Below are 16740 nucleotides of genomic sequence, written 5' to 3'. Positions count from 1 at the left end.
GGGTCCTATCTGGGGGTCCAGGGTGAGGGGCATGGGCGGGTGGCCTGAGATGCTGCACCGGTGTCTGGGGGCTACAAGGCAGAGCTGTGCATCCAGGGAGGGTGGGGGCCATGGAGTCCCTCCCGCTGTAGGTGGGGTTTGCCTGGGCTGGGTCCTGAGGCTGAGGTTCCTGCCACGTCTTGGGCTCTGGGGGTGCGGTGGGGGAGGACAGCACTGCCCCTGCGTATGCTGACTGTCCTGGCCGCCTAGGTGGCACGTGGCCTTCCAGAGTCCCCTTAAGCCTTGAGGACCCTGACGGGTCTGTGGTGAGGGAGCCCAGGCAGGAGGGGAGGCTGGGGTGGCTCTGGCCGCTGTCTCCTACGCTGGAATTCCTGCCTCAGCCCTCCCTGCAGTCACCGGTGACTCAGGCTGGCCAGGGTTTAGATGGAAACAGGATGTGTGTGCACATTGTTGGGGGGGTGCTGGAAGGTGGCCCCGAGTTCACAAAGCCTGAGCACAGGCAAGTGGGGTGCCCCTTGCACACTGGAGGCCTTGTCTGGGCCAGAGGGGAGATCACCCCAAGGCTGGCCCCTCGGTGTGGAGGGCCCAGGGCAGAGACCTGGACGGCTCAGGTAGGGGCCAGGCCTCTTCCAGAAAGGCTCCACCCCCGCCCAGCCCTGGGTGACGGGTGGGACGTCCCAGAGCCCCGCCTGCCTGTGGGAGGCGGGGGCAGGAGGCTGTGGACAGGGACCCAGACTTGCCGACCTGCACGACTCTGGCCATGGGGAACAGCCACTGTGTCCCTCAGGCCCCCAGGAGGCTCCGGGCCTCCTTCTCCAGAAAGCCCTCACTGAAGGGAAACAGGTGAGCGGGGTGTGGATGTGGCCACCTGGGCACAGGGCTCCCCCACCTGCTTCGGGGCCACGAGCTCCCTTGCCTTGTCCCCAGAGAGGACGGCGCACGGATGCCGGCTGGCCTGCTGGGCCCCGAGGCTGCTCGAAGCGGGGACGCCGCCGCCAACAAGCTCTTCCACTACATCCCGGGCACGGTGAGCGCGGCGCACGCGGTGGCTGGGGTCTGGGCGCGTGGCTCTGCCCGGGCGTGTGTGCCGCGTGTCCGTGCAGTTCAGGGTCTTCCCCTCGGCCCGGGGGGATTCAGACCCCCTTAGGTGAGGAGCGGACGCTGACTGCCCCGCCCTGGGGAGCTCATCCGGCCGAAAGTCTGAGCGGAGAGCGAAACCGCGACGCAGGACTGAGTCAGTCGGGAGCGAGCTGGGCGGGGCGGGCCGCGGGCGGGGCCTCCCGGGACCTCCTCCCGCAGGGGACCGGCGCACGCGTCTCTGTCGCTGCAGTGGGGCTGGGGTCGTGCTGGTCGTGTCACTTGACAGTAAGGGGCCTCAGGTGAGCAGTGAGCCAGCCGGCCACCTACGCGGCCTGTTTTTCCCGGAGTGTCCCGCAGGAAGCTGCTGCTGGGTACGGCGGCCCGGTCCACAGCAACCCCTCTGTGCACGCACGGGCCTCCTCCCAGCCTGCCAAGGCCACGCAGCAAGGAGGCATCTCCCGAGCACACACTAGGCCACCTGTCCGTGGAAGGAGCAGAAGAACCCCCATGCCCATCCCCCCGCCCAGGCCTCCGTAGGACTAAGAGTCTTCACAGGGTAGATGCCCATCCCCTTTCAGATGTGCCTGGTGCTGGGTTGAGGGAACAGGAGGAGGAACCTGGCTTCAGGGCAGACAGGAGCCCCCACTGCACCCCTGTCAGGCAGCCTGGATGCTATGTGCAGGCCCTAGGAGCGTCTGGGGGAGAGGACCCCTGCCCTGCACTCCAGCTGGTGTGGCCGTGCAGACCCCTTCACCAACATGCCCCCGCCAGGCAGGAGGCTCGTGCCATACCCTCTCCTGACCTGCAGAGTTTCAGGGTTCCCTGCAGACAACAGGTGCTGGTTTCGGAAACCACACTGCCTCAGAGGAGTGGGCAGGCAGAGGGAGCCAGGCTGGCCTAGGAGTGGGGTCCCTTTGGCTGCATCTCAGACGCTACCCTCTCTGTCCAGGCCCAGGACATGCAGTGGGACCCTGGTGGGGTCCTATGAGGTGTGGTGGGTGGCCCTAGTGGTCCTCCCTTGCCAGGACATGGTAGCCAGAGAGGGAACCCGCTGAGCCTCAGGAAATGGGGCTGGGGGAGGAGCTCGGGGCCAGTCCTGGAGCCAGTGCTCCTCTGCCCTGTGCCTGGGCTCTGCACCCAGTGCTGTGAGCTGGCTCTGCCGGCTCCAAGCTGAGTCCTCCCTGGGGCCCCGAGGCTGAGCTGGGCTGCAGAGCTAGCTGTGTAGCCCTTCCTGGTCTGTGGCCTATTTTTCATGGGTGCCTACCTGGCATCAGTTCCCACGCTGGGTGTGGGTACAGGAGGCCCCACCCAAAGGCAGGAGGCCGGGAAAGCCGATTCGTCTGTCTGTTCACATTCCTGGGCCTTCTCAGGGGCAGCTAAGCTTGGCCAGGGCACAGCAGCGCTGCAGGTAGCCCTTGCCAGCTCCTAGAGGGAGCAGGACACCTTCCCACTTGCCCCTGAGCCTGTGGATCACAGAGCTCTCCAGCCCCAGGTTCACACCCGTCCCCTTTCTGATCTCTAGCCTGGTGATCAAAGCCTGCATTTGTAGAGGACTGTGCCAGGATTGGCTAAATGTGGCATGGATGTGGATTCCCCTCCCCTCTCAGCACATGCAGTGATACCCACAGCACGTCCCAGGCCCTGTCTTAGGCTCTGGGGACACAGAAGTGAACGGAATAGACAACCCCTGTTCTCACGGTGCTCCCATTCCCACGGCAGAGACAGACGACGGGGCAAATAAATAGAAGATCCAGTGAGAAGGGTGGGGTTGGTGCTAAGGAGAAAAACAGAGGGGATGGGTGCAGAGGATCAGGGAAGGCTGGAATTTTAGAGGGGCTTTCAGAAAAAGCCCCTTGGAGCAGGTGATGTCTGAGCAAAGCTGCTAAGTGGGTAAGGAAGGGGGTTGGGGCTGAGCGGTCCCAAAGCGGGAAGAGCACATGCAGTGGCCGGAGAGCGGGGGTCTGACCCCTCGGGGCACTGCCAGGACCCGGCTGTCACCTGAGCAAGCGGCCAGCACACACTCAGGGGATCGACCCCAGAAATCTCCTCACATCTTTCAGGCTGGGGGCTGGAAATGGGCGGCGCTGAGAACATTGACACTGAGGAAATTGACAAACGTTACAAATCAGGGCATTGGTGTGTTTCTGTGTCTGTTTTTTGTAGAACCAGGTGTTAAACGTTTACCAGCCAATACTGGAGACGTAGGAGGGTTTTGAGTGTTACCCAGACACCCCCAAATTCTTCTAACAAGGCTTCAGAGGTTGAATAACCAAAGACATGTTACACAGCTTAGGAAATAATGAAGATAGGATTTAATCCACTGAGTTCAAATCTCACCATGTCTACCACTAGACCAGGCAGCTCTAGCTCTGTGTGGGGAAGTGTGTCTGTGTGTGTGTATGCACGCACATGAGTGTGTGCACAAGTGTGTATGTGTATGTGTGCGTGTGTATGCACATGTGTATATGTGCGTGTGTGTGCACGTATTTGTGCACTGTGTATGTGTGCATGCATGTGTGTGTATGCATGTGTATATGCATGTGCACACATGTGTGCACACGTGTATGTGTATACATGTGTTGGTGTATTGGTGTGTGGATGTGTATGCATGTATGCACATGTGTGCATGTGTGTGCAAGTGTACATGTGCATGTGTGTATGTATGCATATGTGTGCATGTGTGTACACGTGTATAGGTGTGCATTGTGTATGTGTGCGCATGTGTACATGTGTATGTGTGCAGTGCATGCATGTGTGTACATGTGTATATGTGTGCACACATGTGTATATGTGCACGTGACACGTGTATGTGTATATATGTGTGTTTTGGTGTATGTCTCTGTGTGTGGACATGTATGCATCTGTGTGTATGTGTGCAAGTGCATATGTGTGCACGTGTGTATCCATGCATATGCGTGAATGTGTGTGGACGTGTGTGGGTACATGTGTGTATGCGTCTGTATGTGTCTGTATTGTGTGGCATGTGTGTGTCTATGTGTATGTGTATGCATATGTGCATGTATGCATGTGTATGTGTGTGCGTGCATATATGGATACATGCATGTTGCCTGTATGTGCACATATCGGGGGTGTGTGCATGTACGTGTATGCAAACGTGCATGTATGCATATATGTATGCACGTGTGTGTGTAAGTTCTGCCATGACTTTTCCTGTGGAGAGGCTGAGTGTGCAGTTTCTATGCCTGGGGGAGGCTGTTCTTCACATATGTGTTGGGTGGCTGTGCACAGGCAGACCATGCCTATAGTCCTGTAGCTGTGTGGATGCCAGCAGAGGGGGTGAGGGGCTCAGGCGAGGCCCCTCCCCTGAGCGCTGCTCCTCCTAGGACATCCTGGACCTGCAGAACCAGCGAGGAAACCTCGAGCAGCCGTTCCTGAGTGTGTTCAAGAAGGCGCGGCGGAGGGTGCCTGTGAGGAACCTGGGAAAGGTTGTACATTACGCCAAGGTCCAGCTGCAGTTCCAGCACAGCCAGGTGGGTGCCGGGCCGGGCTGGGGGGAGCACGCTCCGGGTGCAGCATCCCCACCAGCCTGGGGCTCCCCAGACCCTGCACTGACGACCCTGCTGCCTGCGCAGGATGTCAGCGACTGCTACCTGGAGCTGTTCCCCGCCCACCTGTACTTCCAGGCCCACGGCTCGGAAGGACTCACCTTTCAGGTGAGGCAGTGGGCGGTGGGGGTGGGGCCATGGCCACCCTTCCCTCCGTGGATCCCTGAAGCTCCTACCCTGTGCCTGGCAGGGGCTGTTACCACTGACGGAGCTGAGCGTCTGCCTGGTGGAGGGGTCCCGAGAGCACGCCTTCCAGATCACAGGTGTTTGGGATGCTCCCCGGGCCCCCAGAGGCACTCGTGACCCAGGACTTGGAGAGGGGCCTGCCCTGTGGGCTGTGGGGCATGTGTGTGTATGTGTGTGCCCTCTCTGCCCCGCCCGCAGGCCCGCTGCCCGCACCCCTCCTGGTGCTCTGCCCCAGCCGGGCCGAGCTGGACCGCTGGCTTTACCACCTGGAGAAGCAGACGGCCCTCCTTGGGGGGCTGCAACACTGCCACTCGGCACCGCCACAGGTCAGTGCCAGGGACCCCACGCCCCTCCCCACCCAGATCCTCGCAGCCTGCTCTGACCTCCTCCTCACAGGGGTCCTGTGGAGACGAGCTCCCCTGGACTCTGCAACGCCGCCTAACCCGGTTGCGGACGGCGTCAGGGCACGAACCCGGCGGCAGCGCTGTCTGTGCCTCAAGGGTCAAGCTGCAGCACCTGCCCGCACAGGTGGGTGGGAGGTGCATGGGGCTGTAGGGGGACGGGAGGGGTGCAGGGTGCTGGGTAGGGCAGGGACTGGCCCTGGGTGCACAGCAGCTCAGCCCCTGCATCGTTTGACGCCCCCCACTCAGGAGCAGTGGGACCGGCTCTTGGTCCTGTACCCGACGTCCCTGGCCATTTTCTCCGAGGAGCTGGACGAGCTTTGCTTCAAGGTGGGCCCCTCCCCACTGTGGGCCCGCCCCAGGGAGGCACCTGTGTCGGGGTGGAAGGGGGCGGCCGTGCAGGAGGAACCTGTATTTCGGGGCCTGTTGAGACAGAGCACGAGGCCCGCAGTCCTGGTCAGTCTGGTCTCCCCGTGACGTGGAGGAGCCCCTGCCCACCCTGAGCTTCTCACCCTGAGGTTCTTGACCGTCACCTTGGGGCAGGCAGCACGGGGCTGAGAGCCCCTCCTGGGGACTCCCTCGTGTGTGCCTGCCCGTGAGGGGTGTGTGTGCACACGTGTGTGTGCCTGTGTCCTCCAGGGCAGGCACCGGGATGGGGGTGTGCACTCATGGTAACCTTCAATCACTGAGGAACAAACACAGGGCCCTCCCTGTGGTTTCCCCGGCCCAACTTCCTCTCTGGGGACCCCAGGAGGCCAGTCCTGCGGCTTTGTGTGTCTGCCCCTAGCCAGCGAAGGTCCCCCCGCCAGGGCTAGCAGTGGCCCCAGGACAGATGGGACCCACTGGCCTCCCTCAGGGTGGTGGCCTCGGTGCCCAGCTCTCCAAGTACCCAGCCAAGCTCTGGAGGGCACGAGGGTGGGACGAAGCCAGGCGGGGCCCCGGGGCTGCCCGCACAAAGGCCTGGCCCTCAGTCTCCGCCCCCACAGGGGGAGCTCCCACTCCGTGCGGTCCACGTCAACCTGGAGGAGAAGGAGAAGCAGATCCACTCCTTCCTGATCGAAGGTGGGGCCCTGACCCCAGTTCTGCCTCCTGCCTGGCCAGGCCATGGTGGGGCGGGAGCCTGGGGGACCCCCGGCTCTTTAGTGGGGGTGCTGAGGGATACACCCCACCCTGCCAGCCCCTCACAGCGTCTGTGTGCCAGGCCCCCTCATCAACACCATCCGCGTGGTGTGCGCCAGCTACGAGGACTACAGCCACTGGCTGCTGTGCCTTCGTGCCGTCACCCACAGGGAGGGGGCCCCGCCGCTGCCTGGCGCCAAGAGCTTCCCAGGGCTGCAGGTGAGGCATCAGCAGGCCCCACAGCCCAGGTCCTGGGCAGTGGTAAAAATGGGGCAGCAGACCGGGCGCGGTGGCTCAAGCCTGTAATCCCAGCACTTTGGGAGGCCGAGGCGGGTGGATCATGAGGTCAGGATATCGAAACCATCCTGGCTAACATGGTGAAACCCCGTCTCTACTAAAAAATACAAAAAACTAGCCGGGTGAGGTGGCGGCGCCTGTAGTCCCAGCTACTCCGAGGCTGAGGCAGGAGAATGGTGTGAACCCGGGAGGCGGAGCTTGCAGTGAGCCGAGATCTCGCCACCGCACTCCAGCCTCGGTGACACAGAGAGACTCCGTCTCAAAACAAACAAACAAATAATTAGCCAGGCGTGGTGATGCACCCCTGTAATCCCAGCTACTCAGGAGGCTGAGGCATGAGAATCGCTTGACCTGGGAGGCAGAGGTTGCAGTGAGCCGAGATTGTGCCACTGCACTTCGGCCTGGGAGACAGAACAAGACTCTGTCCCAAAAAGAAAAAAGCAGGGGCAGCAGGGTATGTCCAGGCAGGGGCAGGTGGGGAGGGGGTCCAGCCCTCACTCACCCCCACTCACTGCCCACCCAGGTTACGGGCAGCAGCCGAGGCTCACTGTCCTCAGGCGGACGGACCAGCTGGGACTCGGGGTGCCTGGTGCCCCCCTCCACACGCACCAGCCACTCCTTGCCTGAGTCCTCAGTGCCATCCACTGTGGGCTGCTCCTCCCAGCACACACCGGTGAGTGCTTACGGGGTGGCAGATGAAAGTGGGGCAGAAGACTGTCGGGTAAGTGTGTGTTGGGGACCCTGGTTCGTCAGGGGAACTCAGACTGGAGGGAGCCCCTTGCAGCCTCAGAGAGTTGCACAGGAGAGGGGCCAAGGGGCTCTCTGTGGAAGGTTTGTGGTCCCCACAGGACCAGGCCAACTCTGACCGCACCAGCATTGGCCGACGGAGGACTGAGCTGAGACGTAGCAGCAGCCGGTCACCCAGGAGCAAGGCCCGGGCAGAGGGCCGCGGCCCTGCCACCCCACTGCACCTGGACCTGACCCAGGTGGGCCCAGCACACCCACCCAGCCCCTGGCCTGGTTCCCACCATTCCGCACCACTGGCCTCTGTCTCTGGGCCTAGTTGTCCTGGCGCCACCCAGAGGTGTCTTGCACAGAGAAGGGGTGGCCTAGGCTGCTTCTAGCCAAGAAGCCCATCTCTCCCACCTCTGCCCTGCAGCTGAACAGGCTGAGCCTGGAGAACAGCCCAGACGCCCCTGACCACGCTTCGGAAACTTCACACTCACCCCTCTATGCTGACCCCTACACGCCCCCCGCCACCTCCCACCGCAGGGTCACCGATGTCCGGGGCCTGAAGGAGGTCAGGCCCCTGCTGGGCGACAGAAAGGGCGGGAGGTGCCTGCAGCCTGAGGTTGGGGAGGTCTAGACCGTGCCTCTCGGCCTGGGGTCTGGGGCTGCCCCGAGCCTGAGGTCTGTTCAGGCTCTGATGGGAGGTTGAGGTTCTGGGGGTCCCTGGATGCCACTGAGGCCCCAGCCCAGGTTCTCCTGGCAGTTCCTCAGTGCCATGCAGAGCTCACCTGGACCTGTGCCCTTGAGCCCACTGCCCTTGGTGCCTGTGTCTGTGCCTGCCTCTGACCCCGGCTCCAGCTCCTCTGGCCCCTCGGGCCCCCACTTGCTCTCCAAGAAGGGAGTCCTGCAGTCCAGAGCCTCTCAGAGACACCGGGGCTCAGCCAAGGACGGGGGGCCGCAGCCCCCAGACTCCCCTCAGCTTGTGAGTAGCAGTCCTCACGCCAGTGTGCCCTGCGCTCCGGGGTGCTGGGGGCGCTGGTGTGGGGCCTCCTGGGACTCTGAGGGAACAGGGAGGGAAACAGGAGGACGGGGGCAGATGGAGACCGGGAGAGAAACAGGAGGACAGGGGCAGATGGAGACCGGGGCGCCAGCAGGGAGGTGGGGAGACGGGACTGGGGAGGGAGAGCAGGGGGACGTGGGTGATGCCAACCCGGGGGGTGGGGGTCTGCACATCGACCGGCCGTCTCCAAGCTCCCTGCCTGGGGCTGTACCTGGCTCTCAGACTGGCGGTTTGGGCTTCCCAGGTCTCCTCTGCCAGGGAAGGTTTGCCTGAATCCCGGCTGCCTCTGACAGGTGAGTGAGGGTCCTGCCTCCTGGGGTGAGTGCCTGTTGCCTGCCACAGGCTGACACATCTCTGCCTTCCCTACTAGATGGCTGGTCCTCCAGGAGGAGCCAGGGCCCCGGCTACGACCACCTCTGGGACGAGACTTTGTCTTCCTCCCACCGGAAGTGCCCCCAGCTTGGAGGGCCTGAGGCCAGTGCGGGTCTGGTGCAGTGGATCTGATGGCCACGGTGAGGCCGGCTCTCAGGACCACCCTCACCAAGCTCCAGGGTACCCGCCCCTCTAACCCACTTCAAATTACAAGTCAGGGTCTGAACCCTGTGATCAGGGGGTCTCCGGGGCCCTCAGTTCAGAGCCTGTCCCTCGGTTCCTGCTCCTCAGTGCCAGCAGCTGGGGCAGGGAGGGGCAGGAAGGGCTCACCCCAAGGATGCCCTGGCTGGCGAGGTGGGTCACAGGTCAGGGAGGTCCTGGCCATCCACAGGGTCGGCCCTCAGCTCAGCTCGCCAGGAGTCGGGGTGAGACTCACTGGGAGTGGGAGGGGGGCGACATGGGCGTGAAGGTCAGAGGAAAGAGAAAGGTCAGCAGGGTCAGAGTATGTGAGGTCAGAGGGCATGAGGGTCACAGGTCAGCAAGGTGTGAGGAGCACTGGCCAGGGTGTCCCAAGGAGGAGGGCGGGTGGGTCCTTGCATGGCCTGGGCATGCGCCATAGGGCAGCACGGGAGATGCTGACACCACCGGATGAGAAAGAACAAAAAGAGAAAAGAGAGAAGAGAGAGAAGAGAAGAGAAGGAAAGAGAGAGAGAACGAGGAAAAGAAGAAAGAAAAAGAAAAGAAAGAATTTTATTGGTGCCACGTACACGTGTTCTCCGCTCAGCAGCCAGGATCTCCCACAGTCTTGAGGGCCCTGCACACACTGCCTTGGCAGGACCCCCACCCGGGGACCCCCACCTGGCACCCAGCCAGGCAGCCCCCTTCCTCTGCCACCTTCGGCCCCTCACCGACCTTCCCAACTCGTCTCTGACTCCCCTTGGCCGTGGGCCCCCAGCTGCCCCACAGGAGCCGCCGGGACAACCCCAGGAGCCCAGCCCTCCGTCTGATGCCGACAAATTCTCCCTCTGCACCTGCACCCAGGGCTTCCCAGGGAGGGGCGCACAGCTCTGCCACAGACCCCCACCCTGCAGGGGCCGCCGGGCTGCCTTCACTGTCTCAGGCCAGAGCTCAGAGAGGCCTCGGCCACAGTCCCTTGAGGATCAAGAGTGATGGGCCTTGGAGCCCTTGGCAGCCCGGCCCACCTGTGAGGAGGCCGCCCTGTGTCCTCGCCCCTCCGTTTGCCCAAAGCTCCAGCCACAGCCTCTCGCTGCTCAGACCCCTCCAGGGTCCAAGTCCTGCCCTGCCACTCAGCCCCCACTGCATCCCGGAAGAAATGCAGGGTGTGGTTAAATGTGATTTCAGATAAACAACAAATAACTTCTTAGTAAAATGACCTCCCCACTATTGCGTGTCTGAAATTAACCGAATGCCCTGTGTTCTCATCTGTGAATCTGGCCACCCTCCTATCCAGCCACCTGGCTCCCTCCACCCACCCAGACTTTAGCACCTTCCCTCCCAGGCGTGGGGAGTGGCCGTGGCCACTGGCTGGATCCTCAGGTGAGTCCGAGGGAGCAGCACCAGGACACGCCCCCCTCCTGGACACCGTAGAAGACAGGGGTCAGAGGGCTCGGGCAAGGGTGGCACCTCGTCCCGTCCTGGGTGCCTGTGGTCGTCTCCTCATCCCGCATCTCCCTGGCCCGGGCCTGGCTCCTAGGAGCTGGGGCTGTGGCGCTCTTGCCCCACCTGCCGGCGGAAGTAGCGGATGGCAGAGATGGTGCCGATGTTGGCCAGCAAGACTGCAAGAGAAGCACAGGGTCTCCTGAGGGCCAGCTTGGCTGTGACCACCGTCTGCCCGCAAGACCCAGCCCTCAAAGGGCGGGCTAGGCCGGTGCGGCCAGGGCTGCGGCTCAGCCTGGGAGGAGCAGGTCAGGGGAGAGCCCTGGGGCCCCCATGCACCCCTCGTCCTGCCAGTGCCCCTCGGTCTGGCTTCTAGCCACAGCTCCCTCTGCCCCCAGCACCCGAACCTGTTTTCCAAGCGTCTGGGGTGTGCAGATCTGATGTCCTCACAGCCCAGGTGGCAAGGGCTACAAACACCAGGCACATGTCATTCTGGCTGAAGGCAAATGACGGGACAGGCCCCCGGAGCTCCGCTAGGAGAGAAGCTCAAGCCCCACGCCTGCACTTAGAGACGGCCCCGCACATGCCCACCCGGAACTGCCTGCACCGCCCCAACCCGGAACTGCCTCCCCCAACCTCCTTCGAACTGCTCTCCCCAATCCTGACCCTCCCTCAACCTCCTGGAACCGCCTTCCCCCAACAAACCTCACTCCCCCCAACCCTGGAACCGCCTCCCCCCCAATCCTGGGATCCGCCTCCCCCATAATCCCAAACCCGCCTCCCCAACCCTGGAACCGCCTCCCCAACCCTGGAACCGCCCCCCAATCCTGGAACTTCCCCACAATCCTGGAACTTCAATCCTGGAACCGCCTGCCCTCCAATCCTGAACTGCCTCTCCCCCAATCCTGGGAACCGCCTCCCCTACAACCCTGGAACCGCCTCCCCCAACCCTGGAACCGCTCTCCCAACCCCGGGTCCATTTCCCCCAATCCCGGGAACCGCCTCCCCACAATCCTGGAACCGCCCCCAACCCCGGGAACTGCCTGCCCCGCACACGCCCGCCCTGGGAACCGCCTGTCCTAGACACACCCACCCTGGGACATGTCTGTCGTAAGAGACATTTGTCCTGGACACGTCTTCCCGGGAACTGCCTGCCCCGGGGGCCACCTGCCCGTGGAGCCCCCGTTTTCTGGTCTGTGAAGCATCTCCCAGAGGAGATGAGTGTGAGATGTCGCCTCGCAGATGCCTGACCCTGAAGGCAGCGAGGCCGGGGCGGGAACCCTGCCAGAGGCTGGGGGAGGGACGCTGTCGTCCCCTGGGCCTGAACACAGGGCAACGGCCAGTGCAGAGCCAGCCCCCTGAACAGCCCGGGCGCCTGGCCTGGGCCGCCCCGTCTGGACTGTGTCCTGGGGTGACTGGGGGCTGGCCCCCAGGCTCCCCTGCCAGGAGATGACCTGAGCCCTGCCTGCCCCTCCCCAGTGGCCCCCTCCCTGGCCAAGCTCCCTGGACAGTGTTTGCCTGGGACCTGGACGGGGATCCGAGAACACGTACCTGCCCGCCTAAGAGCCAGGTGGAGCCGCTCTACTGTGGCTGGCTTGAGGGGGGTCCCCGGCCCCGCGCCCTGGAAGGCCGATCTGGGAGGCTCCGGGGCCTGCAGCTGGGGCAGGACAGCCGGCCCTAGCACGCCCTCAAGCCTGTCATCCCCGAAGAAGTGTTCATAGACCTCAGGGATGGAGATGGGCACAGGGTCTCCAGGTACGGGGGCCGGTATAGGATCAGCTCTTGGGAGTGGCGCCGGGGACCCCCGCTGCCTTGGCCTCTGGGCTCCAGTGTCTTGGAAGAAGAATTCGCACATGTCCGGCCACTGGATGCCTGCCGGATCCTGACCGGCTGCTGCCGCCTCAGCATCCCCGTCCTCCTCGATGGTGTCACAGAAGAAGAACTCGTAGGCCTCCGGGAGGGTCACGGCAAAGCTGCGCCCGGGCCGGGCCCTCATCACGGCAGAGGGAGGGGGGCGAGGCAGGTGCTTGAGGATCCGAGGCTGGTGGGGCCGGGGACCGACGGCCACAGCATCCCAGGCTCCGGGCCCCCCGTGGCCCCCAGTTGCTGTCCGGGGAGCTGAGGGCCTGGCTGTGGCCGATGGGGCTAGGCCTGAGGCCTCTCCTGGGCCTGGCTTGTTGGGGCCGGGCCCAGCCACGGAGAAGCGCACTTTCTTCTTCTTGGGGATTTGGGTGAGACCCAGTGTGGGCTCCCCAGAGCGGTATCCAGGGGCCCCTGCTGAGGGCGCAGACACAACCACCTCTGTCTCCACATCAGGCCCAGCTCTGCGGGTGGGAGACCAGGCGGGGCCAGCGGCATCAGCTGTGGGAACAGGGGTAGACACAAGCCTGCTGGACTTGGTCACCCTCGGCACAGCCTCTGAGACAGGTGGAGATGAAGCCACCTCTAGCTTAGCCACTGGGCCTGCTGTCGGCAAGGCCATGTCCAGGCCATGCTCGGAGGCAGGTGTGGACACAACCGTGTCCATGTCAGGTTGCAGCGTGGAGACGGGTGTAGACAGGGCCACACTGGACTGAGGCTCAGAAGTCAGTGTGGACACAGCCGTGTCAGGTTGTGGCTCAGAGGCAGGTGTGGACACAGCCAGGTCTGACTTAGCCCATGAGACATCTGGGTGGGCTTCCTGGGCAGGTGTGGACCCCGTGTGCAGCTCAGCTCGGGGAGGGGTTCTGATCTGGTCTGTGCCTTGCTCAGTCACAGGGACGGGTGTAGATAGGCCCAAATCTGGCCCTGGCTCAGGAGCTCCTGTAGGGCCTGGCCCCAGCTCCTCCTGCCTGGCTTTGGCCGTCAGCTTTGCCGTCTCAGGACTGGCCGCGGGGAGCAGCGGGGAGCCCGTCCAGGCAGAGGTAGAGGCCCCTGCGTGCCCACCCCCCTTGGCACCCACAGCTCGCCTCTTCTTCCGGCTGGGGCTCCGTGGTGGGCCTCCAGGGCTATCGGGGGGCCTCTGGGAGCCAGTGCTGTGGCCAGGGGACTTGGGACTCCGAGGGGGCTCACCAGGGGGCCGTGGGGCAGGGCCCTGCAGAAGCCTCTGCATCTGGTCTCCAGAAGACGCCGGACCAGGGCAGGATGAGCACTGGCCGGGAGGGCTGGCGCCGGGGCCGAGGGACGGTGGAGCCTCTGCCCGTGTGGACGTGCTGGGTGTCTGCTGACCGGTCCCCAGGGCCAAGACAGGCTCACACAGAGACCTGCTGACCAGCTGCTGTGTGGCCACGTCCTCCCCCTCGCAGCCCCGCCAGCTCCGCCCTCCTGCAGCTGTCTGCCCAGTTGGGAGAGGCGGGGGCCTGGGGGGACTGCTGCCACTGCTGTCCCCTTGGTCAATGTCACTGGACAAGGGCTCGTCCCCAGAGGCCAGGCCAGCCTGCAGGAGGCCACACTCATCGGCGGTGGCTGAGAACTCAGCCCAGTCCTGGTCACTCAGCTGGACGCTGTACTGGAAATTTTCCATGTGGGGTCAGCAGAGGCACTGGAGGGTAGCAGAATGGGTCCAGTGGGGTCTTCGTGCGTTCAGGCCCCAGGCACTACACTGCACATGCGGCTCCTGCCGCACGAGACCCGGGGGTTCCACCGCCTCGGGGCTCCATCTGGGCCCTGAAAGGAAGAGAACATCTCGAGGGGAGGGTCGCGCTTCCCTCAAACGTAGTGGTGACGATTTCCAAGTTAGAAGATCCCCAGCTCCCATGACCCTAATTCCCAACGCACCCCAAATGATAGCTGTGTGATGATTATATCACATAGTGTGTTACGTTTCTAGAATCTAGGATGATTTTCTACCAGTGAAGTTATAAAACCAGCCGCCCTCAGGGTCGAACGCTCAGTTTCCCATCACACCTTAGCTGGGGCGGCCTCACTTCCTCCACCTTCTGCCAGAGCTGACTTTACACGGCAAAGCACCTTTCAGGGTCCACCCAATGGGACCAGTGCGCTCGGGAGGCGGGTGGCCCTGGGCCATCCTAGGGCGCCCCAGCTGGCAGCCGGCCACAGGAGAGGTTTGCAGGGCCCAGCAGGTACCCAGCCCTCGGTGATGACCTTCCGATCGCATTGGCTGGGCCAGGCTATTCTCTGAGCTCCAGGTGGTGCTCACCAGAGCTGGCCCCGGTCAGCAGGGAGAGCCTGGGCAGGAGGTGCAGGGTGCAATGGGTCTCTTGACCCAGCAACCACCTCAGGCCGTCCTCGAGGTCTGCAGCACAACCCAGGCCTGCCTGGCTGCTCAGGGTGCCTTCCTTTGCCCCATCTCAGAGAAGCAAGGAGAGCCTAGCCAGCTGTCGGGTCTATCCCTACTGACCTCGGCCTCAGGTCAGCCCCTCTGGACCCAGGGGGTAGGAAGTCCCTTTGGCAGGGACAGAGTCCTGAGACGGAGGCCAGGGATGGTGGCTTCCTGCCCACTGACCTTCGCCCTCCTCTCTGGTCTCTGGAGAAACCTCTGTGGGGGTTGTTGCCATTGGGACCCCTTGGGTTAGGAGCAAGCAGCTGACCTTGTCCTACCTGGGTCCTGGCGGCCAAGCTGGGGGTCTGAGCTGCCCATCCCAGGGCGGCATGGTGCTAGGCTGGCTGGACAGGCTCCACCCCCGTGCCAAAAATACCACGTCCCTGTGGTCTCACACGTGACTTGTGCCAGCCATCAGGGTCCAGGCCACAAATAGATGGCATTTGAGGGCCCTCCAGCTACAGTACGTGAGAACGACTTCCTGGCACGGAGCCGGGCGGAGGTGAGGTCAGACACAGGCCGGACGACGCTGACCTGCAGGCAGCACCGCTCAGTTCCCGTGCTTCCGCCACCCACAGTGAAACCTCAGACCTGCCCTCCCTGCCACCCCTGGAATGTTCCTGGCCTGCTTTTGAGATGGCCTCTGTGTCCTGGCCAGGGCTTGTGCCTCCCTGTCCTGACCTCCGGGGCTCATGTGAAGGTGAGTGGCCTGTGTAGCCACACAGCCAGGGAGCGTCAGGGTCAGGTGTCCCCATGCCCAGCTGCACCCTCTGCTCAGCTGCACCCTCCAGGCTGTCCTGACCTTGGGGTTCACGGTGCCCATTCCCAGGCCGGTTCCGAGCCAGGGGACAAGAAGACAGGGCAAGAGATCCGACAATAAACATCCAATCTAACAGGCAGATGAGCTCAGCTCAGACGGCAGCTCTCCCGAGAAGGAAGTAGGGAGAGGGGTGGCTGGGGGGGCCAGGGATCTCTCTAAGGAGGGGTTTGGACCCGGAAGTTCTTGGGAGTCCAGGGCACAGGACTAGGAGACTGGGGCCTGCACTGTGAGGGGTGGCAGCGAGAGCTGGGCGTGCGGAAAGTGCCGCCTGGTGCCACACGATGCTTTTCCAGACAGTAGCTACCACAAGGCCGCAGGACACGGCGTCCCGCCACCCAGGGCCAGCCTGACCTGAGCTTTCACAAGTGGAATCGCACCCTGCATCCCTTTCTGCGTCTGCGTCCTCGGGTCCACGCTGCGCTCGGGAGACAGCTGCCGTGCGGACGAGGCTGTCCTGCGTGAATGCCACACGCGGCTGTGCCGTTTCCCGTGGGTGGTGATGTGGGTAATTTCCAGTTTGCAGCTACCACACGCGGTGTGGCCGTGAATGTCTGGAAACGCTCCTTTCAGCAAACCTCTCGCATTTCCAGGACGCGTGGGGTCAGCGTCAGAAGGTGCCGCCCCGTTCGCCAGGCGAGGCTGGAGTTGTGCGGGAGCTGCACGTCTGCTTCTGGGCGGCGCCTCTCGGCTCTGGCCGCCTCCCTGTGCCTCCTCCTTTGGACGAGCTCTTCATTGAACTCTTGTACTGGGGAATCTTCTCCCTCTCTGCCTCCACTTTCCACCCTCTTAACGGTACCTTTGTTTGCTTGTTTGTTTGAGACGGAGTTTCACTCTTGTTGCCCAGGCTGATGTGAAATGGCAAAATCTCAGCTCACTGCAACCTCCGCCTCCCAGGTTGAAGAGATTCTCCTGCCTCAGCCTCCTGAGTAGCTGGGATTACAGACAGGCGCCACCACACCCGGCTAATTTTGTGTTTCTAGTAGAGACGGGGTTTCTCCATGTTTCCCAGGCTGCTCTCAAACTCCTGACCTCAGGTGATCCGCCCACCTCGGCCTCCCAAAGTGCTGGGATTACAGGTGTGGGCCACCACGTCTGGCCTATTCCCTCTTTTTTTTTTTTTTTTTTTTGTTGTTGTTGTTGTTGACACAGAGTCTCACTCTGTCACCCAGGCTGGAGTACAGTGGTGCGATCTCGGCTCACTGCAACCTCCGCCTCCCAGGTTCACGCCATTC

The 16740-nt window shown here is 63.0% G+C and overlaps 2 protein-coding genes across 3 annotated transcripts; one reads left to right on the top strand and one right to left on the bottom strand.

Annotated features, from left to right (window-relative positions):
* Window positions 1–78: 78 nt before the first annotated feature.
* PLEKHN1 (pleckstrin homology domain containing N1) lies at window positions 79–9440 on the top strand. Its single transcript, XM_031663466.1, is given in 16 exon segments — window positions 79–843; window positions 928–1027; window positions 4425–4571; window positions 4674–4754; window positions 4837–4980; window positions 4982–5158; window positions 5229–5360; window positions 5483–5563; window positions 6220–6295; window positions 6435–6571; window positions 7173–7322; window positions 7498–7635; window positions 7809–7949; window positions 8142–8360; window positions 8683–8731; window positions 8809–9440. Coding segments are annotated over 16 exon segments (1989 nt in total). The 5' UTR covers window positions 79–760; the 3' UTR covers window positions 8943–9440.
* Window positions 9441–9544: 104 nt separating this feature from the next.
* PERM1 (PPARGC1 and ESRR induced regulator, muscle 1) lies at window positions 9545–15140 on the bottom strand. 2 transcript variants are annotated; one of them, XM_003918863.5, is made up of 4 exons: window positions 14957–15140; window positions 11979–14072; window positions 10835–10960; window positions 9545–10606 (listed from the first exon to the last, which is right to left on the bottom strand). In XM_003918863.5, exons 2-4 carry the CDS (start codon window positions 13927–13929, stop codon window positions 10521–10523), a joined length of 2163 nt encoding a protein of 720 aa, XP_003918912.2. In that variant the 5' UTR covers window positions 13930–14072; window positions 14957–15140; the 3' UTR covers window positions 9545–10520. The 2 variants fall into 2 exon arrangements, with proteins under 2 accessions (XP_003918912.2, XP_009197411.2); XM_009199147.4 differs by having other exon boundaries at window positions 14967–15140.
* Between the last annotated feature and the right edge of the window lie 1600 nt (window positions 15141–16740).

The sequence above is a fragment of the Papio anubis genome, chromosome 1 (assembly GCF_008728515.1).
Source record: "Papio anubis isolate 15944 chromosome 1, Panubis1.0, whole genome shotgun sequence".
Lineage (NCBI taxonomy): Eukaryota > Metazoa > Chordata > Mammalia > Primates > Cercopithecidae > Papio > Papio anubis.
The sequence above is the reverse complement of the archived record's forward strand: the minus strand, read 5'-3'. Positions and strand labels throughout refer to the sequence as shown.

Coding starts and splice junctions, on each gene's coding strand:
- PERM1 (XM_003918863.5), bottom strand. CDS start 13,929: ATGGAAAATTTCCAGTACAGCGTCCAGCTGAGTGACCAGGACTGGGCT. Junction 10,961..11,978: donor CCTGGCTCTTAGGCGGGCAG/GTACGTGTTCTC, acceptor CTTCTCTCCTAG/CGGAGCTCCGGGGGCCTGTC. Junction 10,607..10,834: donor CCCAGACGCTTGGAAAACAG/GTTCGGGTGCTG, acceptor CTTCTCTTGCAG/TCTTGCTGGCCAACATCGGC.